Source organism: Hipposideros armiger, unplaced genomic scaffold, assembly GCF_001890085.2.
Source record: "Hipposideros armiger isolate ML-2016 unplaced genomic scaffold, ASM189008v1 scaffold_41, whole genome shotgun sequence".
Lineage (NCBI taxonomy): Eukaryota > Metazoa > Chordata > Mammalia > Chiroptera > Hipposideridae > Hipposideros > Hipposideros armiger.
In genome coordinates, this window is record NW_017731391.1 from 1,074,394 (window position 1) to 1,098,289 (window position 23,896).

Consider the following 23,896-nt stretch of genomic DNA (forward strand, 5'->3'; position numbering starts at 1 on the left):
GGCCGAGTGGCTCAGTTGGTTAAGAGCTCGCTCAAGAGTTTGAGCTCTGAGCAACAGCGGTTCGAGTCCAGCCCGAGCTGAGCAGCCGCTGAGCAGCCGCTGAGCTGCCAACAGGTAGCAGGATGGCTCAGCTAATAAAAAAAAATAAAATAAAAAATAAACAAGAGTTCATGGGGTCTGGAACTGTAATGGTGACAGAACAGAAATGAATTTAAGAAAGAATCCTCTAGAACAAATCAAGTACTTGGCAATGGGAGGCTAGGGGGAGGGAAAGGTGTTTGCCTGAGGGTGGCGGGTAGAAAGATGGCAAAACAGAGAAGTGGGAACAGGTGGGGGTGAGGAGCTAAATTTAAGATATGCTGAGAGTAGAGTAGCAAAAAGACATCCAGTTAGAACTGTCATGCAGGCATTGAGCAATGTAAAGGAAAAGTTGAGAAGAGAGGTATCTGTATCAAGGTAATGATGGGAGTGGGTAGACGTGGCCATGATGGATGTAAACCACAGGACGCAAGAGGGCAGGAGACAGAATGGATGCTAATACAATGTGCATAGCTTTGTGGCGTTTTGTCACGTGTAGATCAGTGTAACCATGTGATCGAGATACAGAACTGGCTGTCACCACATGTGCTGCCTCCCATGTGCTGCCCCTTTAGAGTCAAACTGGCTTCCCCTCCCCCACCATCCCTAACCCCTGGCGGTGAGTAATCTACTCTCTATCCCTATAATTTTGTCATTGGGAGAATTTTATATAAATCGTATCATATAGTATGTGACTTTTCAAATGGGGTTTTTCATTGAGCATAATGCCTTGAGGTCCATCCAAGCTGTAGTACATACCAATCTCTGCCTTCCTGTGGAGTACAAACATTTTTTGGAATTCCATTTTTATTTTATCTAGTATATTGTTTTTGAGTGTATCTGTTTGCATAGACATATAGTGGTTGCTCTAGGTATTAAATTGTACATACATAATTTAACAACAGTCTGCTGGTTTCAACATTTTACCAGATTAAATCAGATGTAGAAACCTCACTTCCCTTTCCATCCCTTGACTGTCCGGCATTTACAATAAAATTGTCTTATCGATGCTTCTGCAGACATTGAAAACTTCATCAGTGTTACAATTTTTGCTTCAACCATCAAACATAATTTAGAAAAGAGAAGGAAATCCTATTGTATTTACCTATATATATTTTTTTCTTCATGATGTTCTAATATTTCTTCTTTTATTGTTTCCTTTCTTCTGATCATTCTTTAGCCATCCTTTTAGAGTAAGTCTGTGGAAACACATTCTTTCAGCTCTCCTTCCTCTGAGAATGTCTGGTTTTCCCCTTCATCCCTGAAGTATATTTTCACTAGATACAGGATTCTGAGTTGACAGTCTTTTCTGTCAGCACTTAAAAAATGCTATGCCACTTTCTTCTGGGCTCCATGGTTTCTGATGAAAAATCTATCATCCTATAACATGAATGTCAGATTCTTTTCTTATACTCCCACAAGTCTTTGAGGCTCTGTTCACTTTTTTTCTAGTCTGGTTTTTCTCTGTTGGTCAAATTGCATGATTTCCATTGTCCTGTCGTCATGTTTACTGATTATTTTCCTGTTACCTTTATTCTGCTGTTGAGCCCATCACTGAGTTTATTTTATTGTATTTTTCAGTTCTAAAATTTCCACATGACTCTTCTTTATATTTTCTATTTCTTTGCTGAGACTTTGTTTTTTTCATTTGTTTAAAGCATGTTCATGATTGCTTTCTAAAGCATCTTTATGATGGCCACTTTAAATCCTTGTCAGATAATTCTAACATCTGATTTGTCTTTCATGTTAGTGTGTACTGATTATCTTTTCTCATTCCCTGCAATTAATTGTAATACCTCCAGTTTACCTCATTGCCTACAGTGTTATGTTCATGATACGTGCTACTTACTGTAAGACCAAATCTCAGTGGACCTCTTCAACACAGTTTTAGATACTTAAATGTCTAATTAGACACAGATTTAATGGTCCAGTTGTCTGATCAGACATGAAAAGCATTGGCCTTCCGTGCTTGTGGACTGGGTACACAGGCTGAAGATCCAGGGATGTGAAAAGGGGAGACTAAAAGCTTCATACAGAGGCGCTGTCTCCTGTGGTTCTATTAGTCAGCTATTGCTGTGAGACAAATTGCTCCAAAACTTAATGGCTTAAAAATGACACTTATTTCTGTTTTTGTGGGTCAGGAATCCAGGTGCCGCTTAGCTGGGTCCTTCGATTCTCTCACAAGGCTGCAGTTATCTCAAGGATCAGCTGGGAAAGATTCACTTCCTAGTTGATCCATATGGTTGGTTGGCTAGATTCAGTTCCTCTCAGGCTCTTGGCCAGACACCTCCCTGGGTTCCTTGCCACATAGGCTTCTCAGGAGAGAGAGAGAGAGAGAGAGAGAGAGAGAGAGAGAGAGAGAGAGAGAGAGAGAGAGAGAGAGGGAGAGAGAGAGAGAGAGAGAGAGAGAGAGAGAGAGAGAGAAGAGGAGAGGAGAGAGAGAGAAGCAAGAAAGAGAACTAAAAAGATGGAGTCGCAATCTTGTAACCTCATCACAGCAGTAGTGACATCCCGTCACTTTTGCTGTATCCTTTTTGCTAGCAGCAAGTCTCCAGTCCCAGCCCACAGTCCAAGGGAAGGGATTACACAAGAGTGTGACCACCAGGAGCAGAGCTATTTGGGTGGCATCTTACGAAATCTGCCTACCGCAGATTTCAGGTCTTGAAAAAAGTGGAGAAAATTTTAGAAGCCTACTTTGTAATCACTGTGACACACATCACACTCACACTCCTGTCACTTTAATGATGTCCAGCTTCAGTCCACCAGTGGCACCGCCACCTTCCAGTGCCACTTGTTGTTCATAATTGCCAGCTTCCAGTGCCACTTGGCCTGGACAAGGTTGATGTCCAATGTTCTGATCTTTGACCTGGGAGATGGCCTTTTTTATCTGTCTGCCCTTGCTGTTCAAGAGGGAACTATTGACAGCAGGTCTACAACTGAGGACACCTTTTAGTAAAGAATACCTTGCCAGCCAAACGGTCAGCTGTTTCATGGCTAAGATCAAATGTAAGCATAAGAAGGATATCTGAGATCAAGAGGGCTGTGTAAGCCCCTCTACCTGTACTGTGCTGAGTGTACTCTTTTTCCAGTGTCAGGGCCAATTTGAGATTGAGTCCCTTCATAAAGGGATTGACCTTGTACCTCTGTTACATGTTAGCAGTGGGAAGAATCTTATGCTGACCCAGTCCCCGGCACCCTAGACCCGTGGAGAAAGCCCTCTGCGATGCCAGCTAGACTCAGCACCAGTCCCTGTGGATGGCTCTTTCTGTAGCCCCAAGATTTAAAATCTCCTGTGGGAAGAAGTAAAACTAAATTTACTCACAGACAACATCTTGTATGTAGAATAGCCTAAAGAATCTACAAAGAAGCTACTGAAGCTAATAAGTGAATTTATCACAGTTGCAAGATGCTAGGTCAATATATTGGGTTGTCGGAAAAGTCATGACGTATTTTTTCTATGTTGTTCGTTGCAAAAATGCGTCATGACTTTTCCGACAACCCAGTACAAGCAAAAAAAAGAACAAAGAGAGAGTGGTGTTGGTACCAGGAGACAGTTGTTCCTTGTTTTTTTCTTTTTGTTTTTCCTAGCTGTCTTGAAAAAAAGTGTGTGATTAGGTATGAGATGTGCTGAAAAAGCAGTCCAAAAAGTTGAGGATGGCGGTAAAGTCATTTCCTTTGGAAATTAAGAGCTTACTGAAGATCAGAGCAGTTACACAGTGTAGCTGGGACAGAAACCAGTGAACAGTGGGCCCCTTGCTCCATTTTCTCAGGCTGCTGTCCTCCACAACTCTGTCATTGGTTCTTCTCCCCTCATGCTGCCCACGCCATGAGTAATGGCATACGTTTTCATGTCTTCTACTCCCACCTTTTTCTGGTAACTTCAGCTCTATATCTCTAACCTCAAAGTGTGCCTTCCAGGTGCTTCCACGTGCCTGCTAAATGTCAGACCTCCGTCGTTGTCATAGCTCACAGCATCCTTTTTAGAATTATGTGTGTCACTCACCACAAGAATGGAGGCTGCACAAGATCAGAGGCCAATTGCTTTCTTGATACATCCCCATTTCTTGGCACAAACCTCACATAGAGTATGTGCTCAATAAATATTTATAGAATTAGTCAATGATTAAGATTTCAAAATGAAATTCACTGTATCCTCCCAGGAGATGTTGACCCTTCTCTGTTCTTTATTTTGGCTAATGGTGGGACCGCCCCGCTCAGCCTCACCCATCTCATCAGCGTACCCGGTTGATGACACGCCTGCTTCCCTCCCCCCTTCACCCTCCACATGGTCGTACGTGTGATGTAACATGCATGCCTCCACAGCTGGGTCAGAAGAGGAAGCCTGCGTTAGTGGGGCCGCTTGCTTGCACATGGCAGAAAACACTTTAAATGATCTTATTTATCATCATGTTTGTGCTCCTGTGTGGTGTGGGAATAGACTCTGCTGCACAGATCCAAGCAGGTCCTAGGGCCGTTTCTGTCCTCAGCATCTTGTACCAGTTTAGCCTCCTCCTTTCCTTCTCCGTGGCATTCTCTGAGTTGGGGAGGAAGGTGTGGGGAGAGGGAATATCCAAGCTTACATTTCACTCTGGCAGCTACAGAGCATTGGGACACGAGTCTAAGCTTTGGGCAGCCATGTGAGGAGGGAACTGGGCATTGTGGTTGGCCAAGCCTAGGTCTCGTGCCAACCCCATCTACCCTCGGGCCTTCAGGGGAAGGGTGGGGAGGCCGTCCGGTGTTGACTGGCAGCATCATGTGGTTGGAAAGAGAGAGTTACTCCCTCAAAGAAGCAGGGCAGGAGGGAAGGGTTCTGGGCGGACATGACTGTGAGGCAGAATGAAGTAAGTGCTAAAATAGTGCTGTGGGAACAGAGGGGAAGGGGCAGGAGGTTGGGAAGGTTTCACAAAGGCTGCGCCTTCGAGAATGAAGGGCACGCCACCATCTCAAGTGTGACTGGACTAAAGGACCTGGAATTGTTATGAAGGTGATGGTAACATGTTTAACGCATTTGAGAAGGGGAGTGACATGCTCCAACCTGTTAAGGATGAGAACTCTGATGCCAGTATATTAAAAAAGAAAAAAAAAGTTTTGATCAGGTAATGAATAGTTGATGAAGGCTTACCAGGTATTAAGTCAAGATAAGCAGAGGGCATATTCAAGGCTCTTACAGCCGAGGATTACTGTAGGGAGTGGGGATTAAAGCCCAAAGGTTTCTATCCTGGGTGACTGAGAAGATACTGTAACCTCATCTGAGATAGGGAATCCAAGAGGGAAAGACTTTAGTTTGAAAAATGCTGAATTTTGAGGTGCTGGCAGGAAACCCATAAAAAGGTATTTTATAGGCAGTTAGAAATTCAGGCAGAGACATTAGGGGGAAGCATTTTATTTGGGACTCATCAGAATAGTTTACAGTAGTCTTTCCCAAAAGGTGAGTTTGAGATACATATACTTGTACAAGAGATGGACTTAGGTAACACATGGACCCAGAAATAGCATTTAAGCATTGAAGCAGGAACATGTTTATTGTGGAAGAGAAAGGCTTGGTTTGGTTTTAGTGGCCCTGTTATAAGCTTATCTCCCACTTTCACAGGTGTCAGGATCAGCTTCTGTAGGCAAAACTATTTCACATCATACTGGTTTTCCATTTGTAGCAGGGTTTTTTTTGTTTTGTTTTTTAATTGGGGAACACTGTGTTTTTCCAGGACCCATCAGCTCCAAGTCTAGTAGTTTCAATCTAGTTGTGGAGGGCACATCTCAATGGCCCATGTGGGGATCGAACCGGCAACCTTAGTGTTATGAGCACTGCGCTCTAACCACCTTAGCTAACCGGCTGCCCTGGCAGTTTTTTTTTTAAATAAACGTTTCTAAGTAAAATCTTTGAAATTTAAATAGTACAGTTGACACACTTATTTCATAGAAATAGTAACAGTGGGATGGAAATGACTGAAGCTTAGGAAGCACCTACACAAACCAAAGTTGGTAAGATCACGTAAGGAGAGTACAGAGCTGGAGGGCAGGAACAAGATCAGGACTTCGGGAAATGTCATCTCAAGGCAAGATGGGGTAGAGAAAACTCGGAGAGAATAGTGGTCAGAAGGAGAACTTAGTTCTTCGGGAGGGGAAAGCTAAAGGAAGCCTGCATTTCTCAGTGCTGTCAAATGCTTAACTGAGGTTTAGAATCTAAAAGAAAAGTTGTTAGATTTACTGTTAGGAGACATTGGGAAGTTTTGGGGGAGTTGTGCTTATATATACAACTTCTCAGGGCTAAGGAATAAGTTGGAGGATGAAGAAGTAGAGGGGAAAACGTCAGTTCTTTAGTCAAAGTTGAAAGAAAGTGGAAGAGGGTTGGGTGTTTTGAAGCGAGAAGCAAGATCAAGCAGCCAACAGAAATAGGAAAAGGCAGTAAGGAAGAAAAAGGCGTTCTAAACATTTATACATGAGAAACTACAGCGTGATCAGTTTAGAAACATGGGCAAATGTACCATCAGTGTGGATCCCTGTGCTCTCTCATTAATAAGGCTGTGTAATGCTCTGTGCAAAATCATAATGAACATGGTGCACTATACGTTTCAAACCCCAAACATGCATCTGTGATGTCTCAAATTTCCACTGACCAAACCTGCACCCTCTGCATAGCCCCTAAAGTAATCAAGAGGAATCACACTGTTTAAAAAATTTGTTCCCCAACTTTCCAATTTCCAGAAGTCAGATGCAGAGATTAAGGAGGTATAAACTTGCCAGTGGTCACATCCAAATCTTAAATTCAAAGATTCTGTGTTCTGTGAGCCCTTCAACCAGCTTGTGAGGGCGCCATCAGCAGGCAGAACCTCTGCAGTTCGGCGCTGAAAGCAGTGCCATCTAGTGGTGCGTGTGCAGCAGCTGTCTTAACGTTTGGGAGTTTTGACAGTGAGATTTGAAGTTTTAGCAGAAGGTAATCACTGTTTTTATCATCTTAAGGCCGTTGCCATTCTTAACTGCTAAAAAATCCAAGGACAGCCACCAAAAACTAGAACTCGTAAGCTTTATTTTTAGATCTCTCATCCAAATCTTACAAATTCAAGAGCTTCGGTATGCAAAGTATTTCTAGCAGTTAGATCTATGCACTCCAAAATGTCTAAATGAATTCACAAGACAGGGAACACTGGCCATTTGCCTTTGGGGAGAAGACTGAGGAGCAATAATTAAAGGGATGATTTTTCACTGCATACGTATCTCAAACCTTTAGAATTTTGAGGCATGCGATCCTGTTGTAAGTATGAATGCGGGATACTTTCTAGTGTTCTCCCAATGCAGGTCATGAATGAAAAACTTCAGCACTGCATGGAGTTAACAGATCTGATGCGAAATCACCTGACGGAGAAGAGGGCACTGCGCCTGGAGTGGATGATCGTCATCCTGATCACCATAGAGGTGAGCCACTTTTTAAGGAACAGTGACAAGAACTTGATAACAGGACAGTGGGGAAAGCATGACTCTGTGCCAGTTACATCTACTTGGAAGTGAGGTTAAGTTTCAAGTGACTATGGTAGTTACATTTTGCAAATATGTTGTGCTTTTTCAAAAAAGTTCCACATTTTGAGAGATGGCATGTAGTGCAAGTTCTGGCTGTAAATTTATAATGTACAGCCCAACAGCAAGTACCTGTGCCTCAGACCTGCCGCTTGCCACGTGGGAAAGACAAGTATTTACTCTTACTTCAGGAGAATTAGTCACAACCTTGCAAGAGTCATTTTAGTGTGTAGCAGTGATTTGCCATGAAATTAATAATTCTCACTTTTTGTGACCCTAAGGTAATGTTTGAGCTGGGACGAGTGTTTTTCTAAGCAAGTGATGACCAAAGGAAAAGTGTCATTTCAAGAGCTATGCAAGTTCTACAATCAAAAATAAATGCTCACTATTGGGGGAAATCTTATTTAATAGGTATTTAAATTTTTAGTCAAGAAATTGTTATAATCATTTCATCTCCTAAATGTATTGCTGCTTGAATAAAAATTATGAAGGATCTGGTGTTTGGGTCTGTTAACAGACAATTTGAAAGGAAAATGTTTAAAGAACTAGATAAGCTCAGCAGCTAGGAAATGTAGGCAGATACTTAGTAAAGCCAAAGGCTTAGCTTTGGACACTGCGCCTAACACATCCCCAGGGAATCCCAGGCATGGTCTTGGCTGAGAACCATACAGGAACTCAGGAGTGCTGAAATATACAAAATGACGCAGGTGTGTGATGGCAGACACTGGTTTTATAAACCTACTTTAGATGGCATTCATAATTTGAGTTTGACAGCTCACTGGTACTTTGCCTTTTATTAATTTAATACTTTCCATCCTATCACGACCAAGTTACTCAAAATATTTTTCTCAGAGAAACATTTTAGTTTCGCACATTCTTTAGGGAAATTAAAAACAACATTTATATGCTTCCCATCTTGAATTGATAATTAACATTTTTAAAAAGCCAAATCCGGGCCGGCCGAGTGGTGCGATGGTTAAGAACTCGCTTGGGATGCCAGAGGGCCCCGGTTCGGATCCCACATATGAGGGCCAGTGACACTGCCCTCCACAGCTAAGATGCTGAACAACAGCTCAACCTGGAGCTGGGCTGCCGTGAGTCACCGGCGACGGCGTGAGCTGCAGTCCCTGTGGCAGTGGATTGCCATGGGCTACCGTGTGTGGCCAGCAGCCAGCGTGAGCGGCCAGCAGCCGCAGTGAGCGGCTGTCCAGAAGCCGGTGACTGATCTGCCTCACCCGGGAAGAGCGCAATGATGGTTCCAACTTGGGCCAGTGAAGCAACATCCTCCACAACTAGATTGAAGAACAAAAAAAACGACAGCAACTTGTCTGTTCCCCTTTCCCCCATTCCCCAGCACTGTTCCCATCCCCCCAATTCCCCAATAAAAATCTTTAAAAAAAAAAAAGCCAAATCCTTGTTATCACTTACCTTATTTTTATGCATTAACCCCTTCATCTCACTACCCTGTCCACCACAATGAATTGAAATGATTTTTTCTATACATTCTATACCTATCCATGAACAGAGTATTCCTCTGTTCTGAATTGGGACACCGTCAACTTTACAACTTGTTTACTGCGACATCGCATTCTGCAAATACACTACACCCTTACTGATACCTTCTATGCATTTGCTGTGACAGAGAAGGTGAACACACTGGTGTCTTTCTCAGCACACACGCGATTCTTAGGCAGCTGTCTGAGGTACGTATGCCCCAAGGGCACCAGACTTCCCCAGGAGCACGTGGGCACCCCTAGTTCAAGAACTGCTTTCTAGAGCCTCAAGTCCCACATAAGTCCTTTCCTAAAACTGCTGTGCCTGTGCGCACAACTGCAATCAGTGTGTCAAGCCTGTGCTTTCCCATCTTCCCTTCTCACTCTGTCCAGAAGGCATCTCTCACCCAACCTGCTGAATCCGAGTTTGGTCTGCTATATTTAAAAACCTTTTAATGGGGCCGGCCGAGTGGCGCGTTAAGTTAGGAGCTGGCTTGGGATGCCAGCTCTGAGCAGCAGGGCCCCCGTTCAGATCCCACATGAGAGCCAGTGACGCTGCACCCTCTAGAGCTAAGATGGTGAACAACAGCTCCACCTAGAGATGGGCTGCCATGAGTCACCAGCAACAGCATAGGCCGCAGTGGGGCTGGCCTCCAGCTGGCATGAGTCCTTTCGTGAGCTGCCAGTGAGCCACAGTGAGCAGCCATCCAATGGCCAGCGAGCGACTGCCTCACCCTGGAAGAGCACAATAATACCAACATGGGCCAGTGAAGCAACGTCCTCCACAACTAGACTGAAGAACAAAAGGACAGCAACTTGTCTGTTCCCCTTCCCCAATTCCCCCAATAAAATCTTCAAAAAAAAAAGAACCCTTTAAATGTATTTAACCTATATTTTAAAATCTTTGGGAAGGCAAACAACATGACAGTTTGAAATAAGTGGTCAACAAAACCTCATCTGAGACCATATTATCCCCCACCTAATAAGCGGGCAATTTCCATTAAAATTTTACTCCAAGTATCAATATGTACAATTTGCTGTTTGGGTCAACTCAATTATAACAAAAAAAAAAAGGGCATGAACCTTTAGTGCCTTAGGGTCATGACAAATTAAAATTTAACATTTCAACTTACATACAAATATGTAGGAAAGAACATGAAGAGAATAAGACCTTGAAGCAAAACTTTACTGATTATCATAACGTTTTATGGTGGAAATGTTAACACACAGTTTTTCAAGGAGAAAAAGGAACTGTTAAATTTGAATCATTTACTTATGTTTAACTGGATCATGATGGACAGCATCTCATTGTGGTATTACATTCCACTAGACACATTCACGATATAACAACTTTTTTTTTTTAAGATTTTATTGGGGAGTCGAGGGAGGGGAACAGTGCTGGGGAATCGGGGAAGGGGAACAGACAAGTTGCTGTCCTTTTTGTTCTTCAGTCTAGTTGTGGAGGACGTTGCTTCACTGGCCCATGTTGGTATTATCATTGTGCTCTTCCTGGGTGAGGCAGTCGCTCACTGGTCATTGGACGGCCGCTCATGGCGGCTCACGCCAGCTGCCAGCCACTCAAGGTAGCTTACTGCAGCCCACACCGTCGCCGGGGACTCATGGCAGCCCAGCTCCAGGTCGAGCTGTTGTTCACCATCTTAGCTGTAGAGGGTGCAGCGTCACTGGCCCTCATGTGGTATCCGAACCAGGGCCCTGCTGCTCAGAGCTGGTGTCCCAAGCCAGCCCTTAACCAATGCACCACTCGGCAGGCCCTTCAGGTCACATTTTAGAAACTAATGTTTAAACAGCCACCTTTTTCAAATCAGGCCTCTACTGCAACTGTACAAACTAAGAACAGGCGCCTTCCCTACCAACGATCAGCCACCTTCACAGAGAAAAACAAGTCAATACACAGACACTAATTTATCAATCAGAGGAAGTACTTTTCCCCTACAAGTATCATTTACTTCGCTTTCAAACAAAAAACCCTGAGTCAAACACAATTCTATAAGCAAAAATTCATTCACATTTCCTTTTTTTCAGAAATAGTTCAATAAAAAACTTTAATATTTCAAAATTAAAATGTCTTTAAAAATCAGTGACTACTGATATGTTCAACTTGGATGAATCTTTCACTCAACCAGTCTCAAAAGGCTATGTATTGTATGATTCCATTTATAACAAGCCAGAAAAGACAAAACTAGCTATGGAGAACCAAGCAGTGGGCTGCCATGGGAAAGGGGTTGGAGGAGAATAAGTATATATAAGGACAGCATGAGGGAATTTTTTTGAAGTGATAGAACTGTCCTGTGTCCTGATTGTCATGTTGGGTTGTTGGAAAAGTCATGATGCATTTTTGCAACAAAAAAACAGAAAAAAATACGTCATGACTTTTCCAACAACCCAAAACCCAATAGTTGTTACACAAATGTATACCCATATTAAAGTTCACAACTGTACACTAATTCTAAAAATTTATTTATTTCAAAAATATGTTAATGATCCTGTCATTTACTGAGGTACTATGCTAAGCCCACTGACACACACTTTCTTATTTTACACTCACATAATCCTACAAGACAAATATAATAATTTGAGTAAAACAAAAAACTGAGGCTCAGAGGTTAAATAACATGACCAAAGCCAAACAGCTTAAGGGACATGTAATTCCAACCCTGATCTGACTCCAAGGCCCACATATATATATATATATATATTTTTTTTTAAGATTTTATTGGGGAATTGGGGGAGGGGAACAGCCAAGTTGTTGTCCTTCAATCTTAGTTGTGGAGGGCGCAGCTAGCTCAGCTCCAAGGCCAGTCGCACCGCTCAGCTCAAGGTGCTGTGTTCAATTAGTTGCGGGGGGAGGGGGGTGTAACCACCATCCAATGCAGGAGTCAAACCAGCAGCCTTGTTAAGAGCGCACACTCTATCCCTTGAGCCACCTGCGCGGCAGCTCAGCTCAAGATGCCGAGTTCAGTCTTAGTTGCAGGTGGGCATAGCCCACCATTCAAACAGGCAGCCTTGTTAGGAGTATGCACTCTCACCAGCTAAGCCATCCTGCCACCTGTTGGCAGCTCAGCTCAGGGCGCAGCATCACTGGCCCATGTGGGAATTGAACCGGCGACCCTGTTGCTCAGAGCTCACACTCTTGGGCAAGCTCTTAACCAACTGAGCCACTTGGCCGGCTCCAAAGCCATTTGTTCTTAACCACAGTTAATAACATCCTATACTCTCTCCCCTCTATTCATCAATACCAACCACTCTCTCTCCCTAATGTCAGGAGGCCAAGTTTCCTCATTCTGTTCCTAACTCAACAGACTACAGATAATGTGAAAATGTGCAGATGAGCAAAACATGATTCTAGAGCAACGCTTTCCAACAGAACTTTCTGTGACAATGGAAATGTTCTGTAGTATCTGTGTTGTCCCACATGGTAGCCTCTTGCCACATGGCTATTGAAAGCACATGTGGCTAGTGTGACAATTGATACAGCCACATGTGTGTGGCTAGTTGCTACTGAACTGGACATAGCACAATTCTAGAGAAATAAGAATGTGAATGCCACTTAAGAAGCAACTTATCAAAATATGATAGCAACACACCAATAAAACAATTTAAGGTAGATGCACTTTGAAGGAGTCAAGTTGAGAAATGCACGACCCCCCAAACATCACAAAACTAAATCTGTCTTTCAAACATCTATTCACCCTTCAAGATTCAATTTAATATCAACTTCCATTTGTATTACCACAGCACTTTGCATATGTGGAGTGTAGAACAAACTGTATATTAAGTATAAGATGGTGTTTTTCTCTCCCATTAGGCTGTAAGCATATATGAGTATACACCACCACCACCTATATGCAGAGGCTCTCTACAAGATACGTTTTCTCATTGAGTTCTAGTGGGAATACTATCATCTTAGGTCATCCTTCAACTACAAATCTGATTCAATTCTGCAAGCCTTTGAGTACCAGCAGTATACACATAAGGCAGTCCGAGCTCACAGTGGGAATGGGGGGTACAAGATCTAGGTAGACAAATAACAAGAAAAGTAATCACGTAAGTACATACAATCAGTGTGTCAGGGCAGAATAGGAACTGTCGGGAGTCCTGGTGGTAAGAGGAACCATAAAGTACTTTAAGAAAGCAGCCATTATCCAACTCGAATAGCAAAAGTGTAAGATAATTTACTGTATCCCCATCTATTACTCAGAAAAGCCTAATGGATTAAAAAAAATTTTTTTTTGAGGAAAGCCTTAGAAATTCATCTTGGCTGCACTCTCACTACCAATGTCAGGGTCTCATCCTGCTCCTTGTATCTCTAAGCCAAAACTAGTCTTTGAACAAATCCTTCTAGATCCAAAGTGTCCATGAAAATTTCACAGCAGAAAAAGAAGTCGTACAGTGTCCTTTACGCTCAAACTCTGATCATCTGTTTAAGTTATAACATCTTCTTTTAGGTCCTGGAAATGTGCTAATTGGTACAGTTATACAATACAATCTGGTGGCCAGTACAGAAGACAGCATCTGGAGCTAACAAGTAGTTTGAATTTAGCAAGTACAGTTGACCCTTGAACAACACGGGTTTGAACTGCACAGGTCCACTTATTACACGGGTTTGTTTCTCCCAATACATACAGTTGGCCCTTCATATCCACGGGCTTCACATCAACCGAAGCCAACCTTATTCAGATTCAACCAAGCGTGGATTGAAAACAGTATTTCTGCATTCCCAGCAGCAGTTTCCCAACCATGGATTCCCAACCATGAATCAAAAATACTGTTTTCGATCGAGGTTTGCTGAATCCACAGATGTGAAGGGCTGGCTACAGTCAAAAGTTATACCCGGATTAGTGCGGCGTTAACACTCCTAGCCCCCATGTTCAAGGGTCAATCGCACATTTTGTTTCCTTAAAAAAAATCAATTGGGGGGATGCTGGTGTGAGGAGTCTACAAAGTCATAAAGACATCAAACATTAGCTGCAGGACAAACAAGTTTAAAGTATAACTATCATGTACGGGGTGTGATCAAAAGATACAGTGAACATTTACATTAAAAAATTTATTACAGTAAAAGACACACTGCCATTAGTTCCCCTCAAAATACTCCCCCTCACTTTGAACACACTTATCGTATCATTCTTGCCACTCTCTGAAGCAGTTCAGGAAGTCCTCTTTCGTGAGTATCTACCTCATCCTCCATCATAATATCACTGTCACACATCGCTTCTGGTATGACAATTTCTGTCAAAAACATTACCGTGTGTTCTTATTCACCGGATCTGGTACCGTGTGACTTCTGGCTCTTCCTCAAAGTCAAAATTACCATAAAAGGAAAACGTTCTGAATCAATTCAGGACATTGAGGCAGCCATGACAGCACAACTAAAGACACAAAAGAGGACTTCCAGAACTGCTTCAGAAAGTGGCAAGAATGATGGGGTAAGTGTGTTCAAAGCAAGGGGGAGTATTTTGAGGGGGATTAATGACAATGTGTCTTTTACTGCAATAATTTTTTTTTTGAACATTCACCATATTTTGATCACACCTCATAGAAGCTTGCAAGCTGGAAGACTAGGGAAGAACAGTTATACGCGTAACTTCTTTAGAAAAGATTTTTTAAAATTCAGCCAATTTTTCCATTTTTATCAACAGATTATTCATGACAAAAGTCAGAGAAAATCTGTTTATTTTTCCTAGAATAAATGGCCTCGGGCCAGTTAATTACTTAACTTATTTGAGTCTGCTTTCTCAAATTTAAGATTAAGAAGGGCGTGAGACTAGATGCCCTCAGAGAAAAAAAAAATTAATTAACTTCAATAATTACTTACAGATTGACTTCAACAAGGCTTCTGGTTCAATCCTAATTCATCCAGAAACAGGAAAAATATAGAATTGTGGGGCTTATTAAAGTGTCATAAACACTCCCTTCAAGATAAGGAGCTTAATACCTATGCCCTGGGCTGTAGGCTGGACTTCGTGACTTGCTTTTAACAGCATGTAGCAGTGATGGTGTGGCTTCCTCCTTGCTCTTGGTTCACGAGCTCTGGAGAAAGCCAACCACCACCATGTTGGGAGGACACTCAAGCAGTCCAATGGAAACTAACCAAGACCTGCCAATTGCAAGCCCCACCTGCTGGAGCGTGAGCCCCTTTAGAAGCAGATCCTCTGGTCCATTCAACACCTTGACTGAAAGACCCTGATCAGAACCACCTAGCTATACTCACAGATTCCTGACCTATAGAAACTATATGATAAATGTTTTTCAAACTGTGAACTCTGATCTATGTGTGATTGATGAAATCAATTTAAGGCATCACCATTAAAAATATAAACTAGTTAGAAAAGACAGAGTATATAACTGATAACAAGTACTATTTCCTGAAAATTCTGTTTTAATTTCACATATATGTGTGTACCAAGTAGCATTTAACAATGTATTTCTTAGAAGCACAAGTGAAAAAGTTTGAAACCCACAAGCTTACACTTAGGTTTAGTTTAAGACAAAAAATTCCCTAAAGTATAGGGAATCTTTAAGGGAATATGGTATCAGTAACAACCAATTATAAAATAAGCATTTTCTATAAACTTTATACCCAAACCAATGAAATACAAGACACTCTCAAAATACATTTTTTCTGATTTAAATGTTAAGCTTGATATAAAACACAAAAGGCATGATAGACTTGTAAATCTAGCATGTAAAGCCATGTCGTTTTCCTAATCTAAGAGGTTACCCGTAAAGTTATGTAGTGAAAATGCTGCTTTGGGATCTACCCGCATTTATTCTATTACTTTAATAATCAACGTTAATGGAAATTCCATCTTCAACCTGCGCATACAAACTCAAATTTCAGCCAAAAGAAAAAAGTTTAAGTACAGTATTGTTAAATTGCTTCCTGCCCAGTGTCCAAGTTCACTGATCTATCCTCTTTAGAACACAAGCAAGCGCATATTTTTCTCATACTTCAGCATAACATACCAAAACTTTCAGCAGCACTAGTTTGCAGAATATTTATGTATAACAACTTTTGATGAATTCCACTCAGGTTATTTGCTTGCACTGTGATTTTCTTTGAAAATGTGTGAAACTACTTTTGAACTCATTTGCCAAATCTGTTTCCAAAATGCAAAATAAATCAGCACATAAACACTAAACAGATGATTTAACTTTTTTCTTATTACTAAATTTGGGGCATTTGTGGCTCTCCCACAACCAGACTGACAGCTTCCCTTGGTATCCTGACATATACTATTTAGCCTTTCTTGCAAGTACTAAGTTTTCTCCCCAACCTTTGCATATGTATCCACCTAAATGTTTCCACTTCAACCAGTTGTAGAAAGCAGATAAAATCTGTATAGCTTTCCTTATAACGCTATTACTTGATGATGGTGATTAAAAATCAAAATAATTAGCATACTTGACAAAACCCAAGTATGCGTGCATGCCTATGCCTTGAGAGAACTAGCAGTAAAGCAGCCCAGTTCTAAATTCAAGAGCAGCAGCTCTTGAAAAATACGATGGTCCTGACAGCATTTCCTCTAGGAATGAGATTCAGAGTTTCAGAAATAACCCCTGGGTTTATTTCTATACAACTATATATATATTACTGAGAAATTATTCGCTGATCTTAAGAATAAGCATAGTTACTTTGACTCAAGGCCAATTACTCTAGACACATAGGCAAGTGTCTACCCAAAGGCTTCAATCTATAACATTAGCTTTGCCCATTTTTTCTTTCAGTTTCTCTTAAGTCCGTTCACTCTCCATGTGAGCACACCATCAGATCATAAACTTAAAAGTTCTTAAGGGTCTAGGTCTAAAAGAACTAAGAACCCAAAGATCTCTAACTAGGACTCTACCAATCAAAATCACTTTAGTATCCTAAGAAGATGAAACAGATCTCAACTGTAGAGCCAATACAAGAAACCTGCCATGACAGTCCGAAAGCCAACTTTTATGTTTTAGTGATAGTGCACTAGAAATCCTTTTATCAGGGTCAGAATTTGGTTTTGCAGGCAGACACTTAACCACTCAACAAGTCATTTATCTAGCTGATCAAAGAACAAGAAAAGTTCAAGGCAGGTACGTACTAAATCTATTGTTCACTTTTGGACTACTATAGTTACACAGCTGTTTCTTCTGTCTTCAAAGAAGGAATTAATCATCATTAGTCGCAGTATAACTGGATTACTAAACCAAACTCAAGACTTTTAGAAGAGGCACTTCTGTATGTTAACTGTCTTTAGTGCGCTTGTCTTAAATATTATGCGTCGGCGCACTGTGCTATGTAACCAAAATGCGTTGGACATCAAATCAAGGAAATTATAACCAGGATAGCATGCTTTAAAACCAGGCTGTTTTGGAAACTGCAGCTTCCATTTCCTTACAAATCAAGCCATATTCTTAAGTCTTCAAAATACTACAAGTATCAAATAAACAAATCATTAAATCCAGTCCTCAAAGAACTGAACTCTACTTCCAAAAATATAAAATTCTAGCAAAATGGCAACGACAGAAAAGTCAACTTTAAAATGTGAAGAATGGCCATCAGAATATCTAAGTCCCTTGCCTGCCCTGATACGTTCAAGGTCCTCCCTGTTAAACGACTTCAGGACCTCTAAATTTAACAGAACGACCAACTCTGGAAACCACTCTAACAGTACCTCAATGACCACTTAACAGAAGAGTGAACTGTTCTTAGTAACAAACATGCTATGCTTCCCCTTCCAGACGCTTGATATTTCTGGACCAAAGCTTCGAAAGCTAAAACCCAATTACTGAAATGAGCATCAAATTCAATCTTAACAAAAACGCCTTCCATCACACTCCACTGAGTCTACAAGGAAGCACCTCTACCACTAGACACAGCACAGGCATGTCCACTTCAGTATGACTTCCCAATTACCACCGGTGATAAAAGGTATTCGTGGTTTTACACTTCTCTCCCTGGTTCTCAAGTCTTTAGGTTAAAACTTATGCTCATGCGGGAAGTCAAGGGACAATGATACAGGCCAGGAGACGTCAAGCGTAAGTTTGCAGAAGGCTCCGAGCAGTTCTCCATCCCTCCCGCGAGTATCCCCAGGGCTGTCCTACCTAAACACTTTATGTAAACACGGGGCTTGTGACTCAAGCCTCCAGCCCCAATAAGCGGAGAGAAGTTTCCTCGCCTCGGCTGCACATGGTTTGCAGAAGTTTGGCTGGAGCAGAGCGCGGAGCCTGGGTGGGAGCGGCAGTGTAGTCAGTGCTGCAGGCGGCGGCGGCGGCGGCAGAGCAGCAGGAGGCGGAGGCGGGCGGGGGAAGGGGAGGCGGCGGGGAGGGGGGGCGGAGGGGGCTCTTGCCGCCACTGCTCTCTCGCCGCCTCTCCCCCCCGGCGGGAGCCGCTCTCAGCCTCTTTGCACTAGTCGCTCCGCTCTCTCGGTCATGTGACCTTAACGTAACCGGACAGGAAAAGCCCCGCCGCCGCCGCCGCCGCCGCGCCGGAGACACCGACCGCGGCGGCAGCAGCAGCAGCAGCGAGAGGCAGAGGCGGCGGCGGGGAGAGCACGGCCAAGGCTGCCCAGCGGTGCCTCCTCCTCACCCCCCGCCGCAGCAGCACCGGCGACAGGTAAGCGCGCACCGCCTCCACCTCCCGGGGCTCGTGCCCACGTGCCGCCCCCGACCCGGGCTCCGGGAAGGCGGGGGGTGGGGGGCGGGGGGGCACCGGAGCTCGCAAACGGTTCCGGCAGCGACGGTGGCAACAAAGAAGGCGAATGACCCTCGTCCTGGGGCTCCGGGTGAAGGCAGACGGAGGCCCCAGAACACACGGGGACCTGGTTCTGGGAAGCGAGGGTATGGGCGCCCCGCGGGGGCGGCGGCGGCTGCGCCTGGCGCCGGGGTTCTGGCCGCCTGACAAAACCATCCCCCGGAGCCAGGCGGCGGCGAGTCGGCGGCAGCTCCATCCGGGGCTTTGCGGGAGGGGGAGGGGACGGAAGCCGAGAGGGCGGGTGGCGGATCGGAGGAGGGAGGGAGGAAGGGGAGGGGGGCGATTCACGTTCCGTTCCCCGTCGCCGGTCCCTCCCTTCCCGCCGCCACCGCGAAGTGCGTCCTGAGCGGCGGCGGCCGGTGAGCGTCCCGCGCTGGAGCCCCGAGAGGTGGGCCTGTCAGGTGTGTAATCCTTCCGACGCCTCGCCGCCGCCTTCTGCTGCCGCCGCCGCTGCTTCTTCAGCGGCAAGGCCGCAAGCTGCGGAAGTGGGTTTGGGGGAGGGGAGCAGAGAAGGAGGGGGAGGGGAGGGATCCGGTCCGACCGGAGCAGGCCCGGCCTCTCTGGCGCTTCTCCCAGCTGCAGCGGCTCCTACAGCTGCTGCCGCTACTGCTGCGGCTCCGCCTCCCCGCTCGCGGGCGGGGGCGCGCACGCGCGCTTCCGGCTTCTTTGGGTCTCGCGCTGTCTCCGGCTCTCGCGCGCGCTCTTCCCTTCTCCTTGTCTGGCCACCCCCCGCCCCCGGCGCCGGGACAGTTGCGCCGGCCGGGGCGTTCCGCACGGCGTAGGCGTCGGCATTGTGTTAAACTCCGCGGGACTTGGGACAAGCGCGCGCGCGCGCGCACGCGGGACGGCGCAGCCTGAGTGCGTCGCCCCTCCCCTCCCCTCTCTTCTGCCCCTGGGGTTGGGGGCGGGGCTGGGGTGCACGGCGACCGTCCCTCCGGGCTCCCTCGGGTCTGGTCGGCCCCACCTCTTGGGACGGGGCGGGGCAGGCGGGGCGGGGTGGCCGTTGGCCCACTCCCACTGGCCAAGGAAAAGTAGGCCTCCCTGGGCGCCGCCCGGGCCGTCCGCCGCCGCGGCCAGGAGGCTGGTGTGGGCGCGCTGAGCTTCCGCTCGACAAGGCGATGTGCGCTTCCGATAAGGCCGAAGTTACCCCAGATCTCCGCTGTGGTTTCTGGCTGCTTTGCCTGGGGGCGTGGGACCGGCGTCCGAGCCAGGCTCCCTGGGGGCGCAGCCCTCACACCCCGTAGGGCTCCGAGAAGGGGAGGTCGAGGGGCGCGGAAGCTGCTTCGTTTTCTCGGTGTGGCGAAACCCTCAAACCATTCATGTCTAAACAAGGCTGCAACGAGAACTGATAATACAGAATATGCTTAGGAAGCAAGTTTTTGTCGTTTTTAGCTGGTAGTAAATTAAAGAGGGCAATAAAGAAAGCAAGAGTAGCAGAGCAGGCAAGAAAGTGATTGGGCAGAGTGAAAATACAGTTAACTATTGCTACACCATTTACTGCAAGAATTTCCCACTGCTGAGCTCCTAATTATGCCTTAGGGAAATAACCCAGGCTCTCTGCTCGCCCCACCCATCTGCAGTGTTCATTTACTCTTCATCATGAAATGGGCTCACTCAGGGTATGAGTCTCAATTCTATTCATTTTCATAGGTTGTTGCCTTAGTAAAATAAAACCTTAAAAAGGTCGAATTACAGGCTCACATAGTACTCCAGGCTGCTCTGGGTTTTCTTCACCGGGCTGCCCTGTCCTTTCTAGGACGGACTATGTATGTTCACCCTGATGCAGCACAGGAGCAGCGTGTACATAGCACTAGCATTTTAGTCTGAGAGGCCTGACATGTCAATAGGAAATAAGAATTAAGACATTTTAAGTCCTCATTTCTCTGATTTTATTACAAACCAAAATTAATTGTTAAATTTTATTTTGCATTCTAAATAACCTTGGTGTGTATCCAGAGTGTTTTCAAATTGTTAAAATTTGATTTTTTTTTTAAGAAGCAAGTTGACGACTAATACTATACATGCCTTTAAACTGCACGTTTTTCACTTAAATGTGTGGTTTATATGTTTAACTTATAGCCAAAGAACTGAACTGTTATTGAAACCATCAAAGATCTCAACGAACAAGAAGTAATATACCAGTGGTATTAAGTGCCACTGATAGTCAACAGTAGAGGAGTCCATTAAAGGGTGACAGATAAACCACCCCTAAAGTTTTGTTGTGCAGTCCAACTGCTTACTTGCCAGCTTCTCTTCAAAGATGGTGTCAATAGATGCAGCTCCACAAACTCTTCCACGGAAATACTCCAGCAGCAGAGAATAATCCCTAGGCATGCTTTAGGTCATAGAATAAAAGTTGCCAAGGTGACAGTTTCTTTTTTATTTTAAAGATTAATATGAACTTTGTACTGTCCTCCAAATTCTGCACTTTTGTACTACAAAAATTCTATAAAATATAAAATCTTATTCACCCCAACCCTCTATAAATATGCACCGTGTGAACACTACATATCCCTGAGTAAGGGGATATGCTTTCCCCAGCTTGAGATTTACTGAAAGACGGAGTGAAGGAGACATCGAAGGCTGGTATGTGGCATTGGCTTGGGATCAGTTTCTTCAGAACTGGAGACTGTTCTGCCATCTTTTAATCTGTCTCTTGGTGCTTCATCCCTGGACCCACTCACCTTTCTTTCCCTGAAGAGACTTTGAAACTTTGGGCAAGTAGTGTGGAATGAAGCTGTCACAGAAAAGGAAGAACTGCTGGTTGGCTGGAAATGACTATAAATTTCAAGCACGTGGCAAAAGGCCATGTATCACTTTACCTACTTACTGCCTTATGGTCTTCAGGTTGCAAAAACCTAAAAGGGAATTGAGAATTTTTATTTCCTGAAGAAAAAAAATAATGTAAGAAGCATTAGACTGAAAACATTTTTTAAACCTTTTTATTTTTTAAAGATTTTTTTTTTGAGGGGGGAATTGGGGGGATGGGAACAGTGCTGGGGAATTGGGGGAAGGGGAACAGACAAGTTGCTGTCGTTTTGCTCTTCAGTCTAGTTGTGGAGGACGTTGCTTCACTGGCCCAAGTTGGCACCATCATTGCGCTCTTCCCGGGCGAGGCAGATCAGTCGCCGGCTTCTGGACGGCCGCTCACTGCGGCTGCTGGCTACACACGGTAGCCCATGGCAACCCACTGCCACAGGGGCTGCAGCCTACGCCGTCGCCATCGCCGGCGACTCACGGCAGCCCAGCTCCAGGTTGAGCTGTTGTTCAGCATCTTAGCTGTAGAGGGCAGTGTCACTGGCCCTCATATGTGGGATCCGAACCGGGGCCCTCTGGCATCCCAAGCCAGTTCTTAACCATCACACCACTTGGCCAGCCCGTTAAACTTTTTTTATGCTCAAGTAGGTTATAATTTTTATTAGCAAATTAAACTTAAATGATTAAAATATTACTTTGAATTGATAGTAAATAAGATCCAGTGTTTTACAATACTGATAGGCCATTAAGAGATGGACCACAGAACACTTACCAGGGGCTGACAGTCCAAAACATTTAGAACCTTTTTTTTTTAATGGTACAAAGGCCAAGTGAGAGGTGAGTGTCTATGCTTAACCACGTAATCTCCGGTTCACATGCGTGAGGTAGGCATCATGGAACTTTCTCACTTCAAGAAAGCTCAGTGTGCAAAGATGGGAATTTGTAAAGCACTTTCTTATATCTGGTTAAGTACTTATGAAACAACTGTTTTTACTTTACAAGAGTTTTAGCATACAGTTCCTTTAAATAGTGTGCACCCCTCAGTCCTGCACCAAGCAAGGGTGAGCAACAAAATGGTCTTAAGAATGATTTCAAAGTGTGCATGTATTCTCCTGTGCCACGTGTAGTCATTTAGATTCTCCAAGTCCAAAGTCATCCTGAACAGCGGTTGTCTGGGTGTGGTCTACAGTCTCTTGTGACTTCTCCAGGACCCTTTCAGGTTTCATAATACTAAGATGTTATTGGCGTTTTTCATTGTTGACAAAATGTGTCCACCTTAGGAAGATCCACATAACTCAGTGAGCTGATATTTTCCAAATGACCAATGGAGGGTGTTAAAAATCATGCATGGGTAACCAATCCATTCCAAGTGCAAGACAGAGCAATGATTTTATGTAATAGAGTAAGACAACATCATTCATTGATGCACTTTTAGATCACACAGCAGATCTTTAAGAAACTACCACTTGTCAAATTTTGGTGTAATGTCAAAGAATATCCACAATTACCTGAAAAGGCTATTAAAATACTTCCTTTTTTAACTACACAGTTAGATTAGACTGGATTTTGTTCAATACTCAACCAAAACAGATACTACAGCAGTCAGTGGAGCAGCAGAGTAAATTCAAAATCCAGTTGTCTTCTATGAAAGAGATTTATAAAAATATAAAAAGATGCCACTCCACTATTTTTTTGTTGTTTTGGGTAATGTAATTCTTTTTTTTTTTCATAAAAATGTGTTATTTATATTAGCATGCAGTGGGCTTTTTATGGATATTTTTCATTGAATTAATACTTTTTAAATTTCTCAGTTTTAATTTCTAATGTGGTATCAGTAGTTACATTCCATATAAATGAAAGTTCTTTGGTGTCCCCAGTAATTTTAAAGAGTAGGAAGGGGTCCTGATACCAAAAAGTTTGTGAACCCCTACCCTAAAATATTGAAATAAATTACTCAGTTAAGACCTTGAATTAAAACACATTTGGCATAGGGCCGGCCGAGTGGCTCAGTTGGTTAAGAGCTTGCTTAAAAGTTTGAGCTCTGAGCAACAGCAGTTCGCGTCTCGGCCCGAACTGAGCAGCCGCTGAACTGCCAACAGGTGGCAGAATGGCTCAGCTTAAAAAAAAACACACATGTGGTGCTCCTCTCTGGCGTATGCTGAGCTGTATCTATATTTTCTTTGGATTGATTTTATTAATCATCATACAGCATGTAAAAAAGCAAGGCAATCTCTACTTTGGTGGGTTATTAGAAGCAAATTAGGTTTTAAATTTTGCCATGTGGTCATATGTAGGTTTCCTTAAAGTC

At 43.9% G+C, this 23,896-nt stretch overlaps 2 protein-coding genes across 4 annotated transcripts in view; both read left to right on the top strand.

Annotated features, from left to right (window-relative positions):
* RMND1 (required for meiotic nuclear division 1 homolog) overlaps nucleotides 1-8,578 on the top strand; it is a 36,094-nt gene extending 27,516 nt beyond the window's left edge. Inside the window, exons 11-12 of the mRNA XM_019638934.1 lie at nucleotides 7,372-7,488; nucleotides 7,869-8,578. Of these exons, the coding sequence (XP_019494479.1) occupies nucleotides 7,372-7,488; nucleotides 7,869-7,901 (150 nt within the window). The 3' untranslated portion in view covers nucleotides 7,902-8,578. The remainder of the gene's footprint in view (nucleotides 1-7,371; nucleotides 7,489-7,868) is intronic.
* A 6,018-nt stretch (nucleotides 8,579-14,596) lies between these two features.
* ZBTB2 (zinc finger and BTB domain containing 2) overlaps nucleotides 14,597-23,896 on the top strand; it is a 28,354-nt gene continuing 19,054 nt past the window's right edge. For 2 of the 3 annotated variants that reach the window (XM_019638967.1, XM_019638970.1), the window contains exon 1: nucleotides 14,597-18,693. The gene's annotated coding sequence lies outside the window, so the exon portion shown is untranslated. Of the gene's footprint in view, nucleotides 18,694-18,713; nucleotides 19,233-23,896 lie in introns of those variants that run through there. The other variant, XM_019638968.1, reaches the window with a different exon arrangement.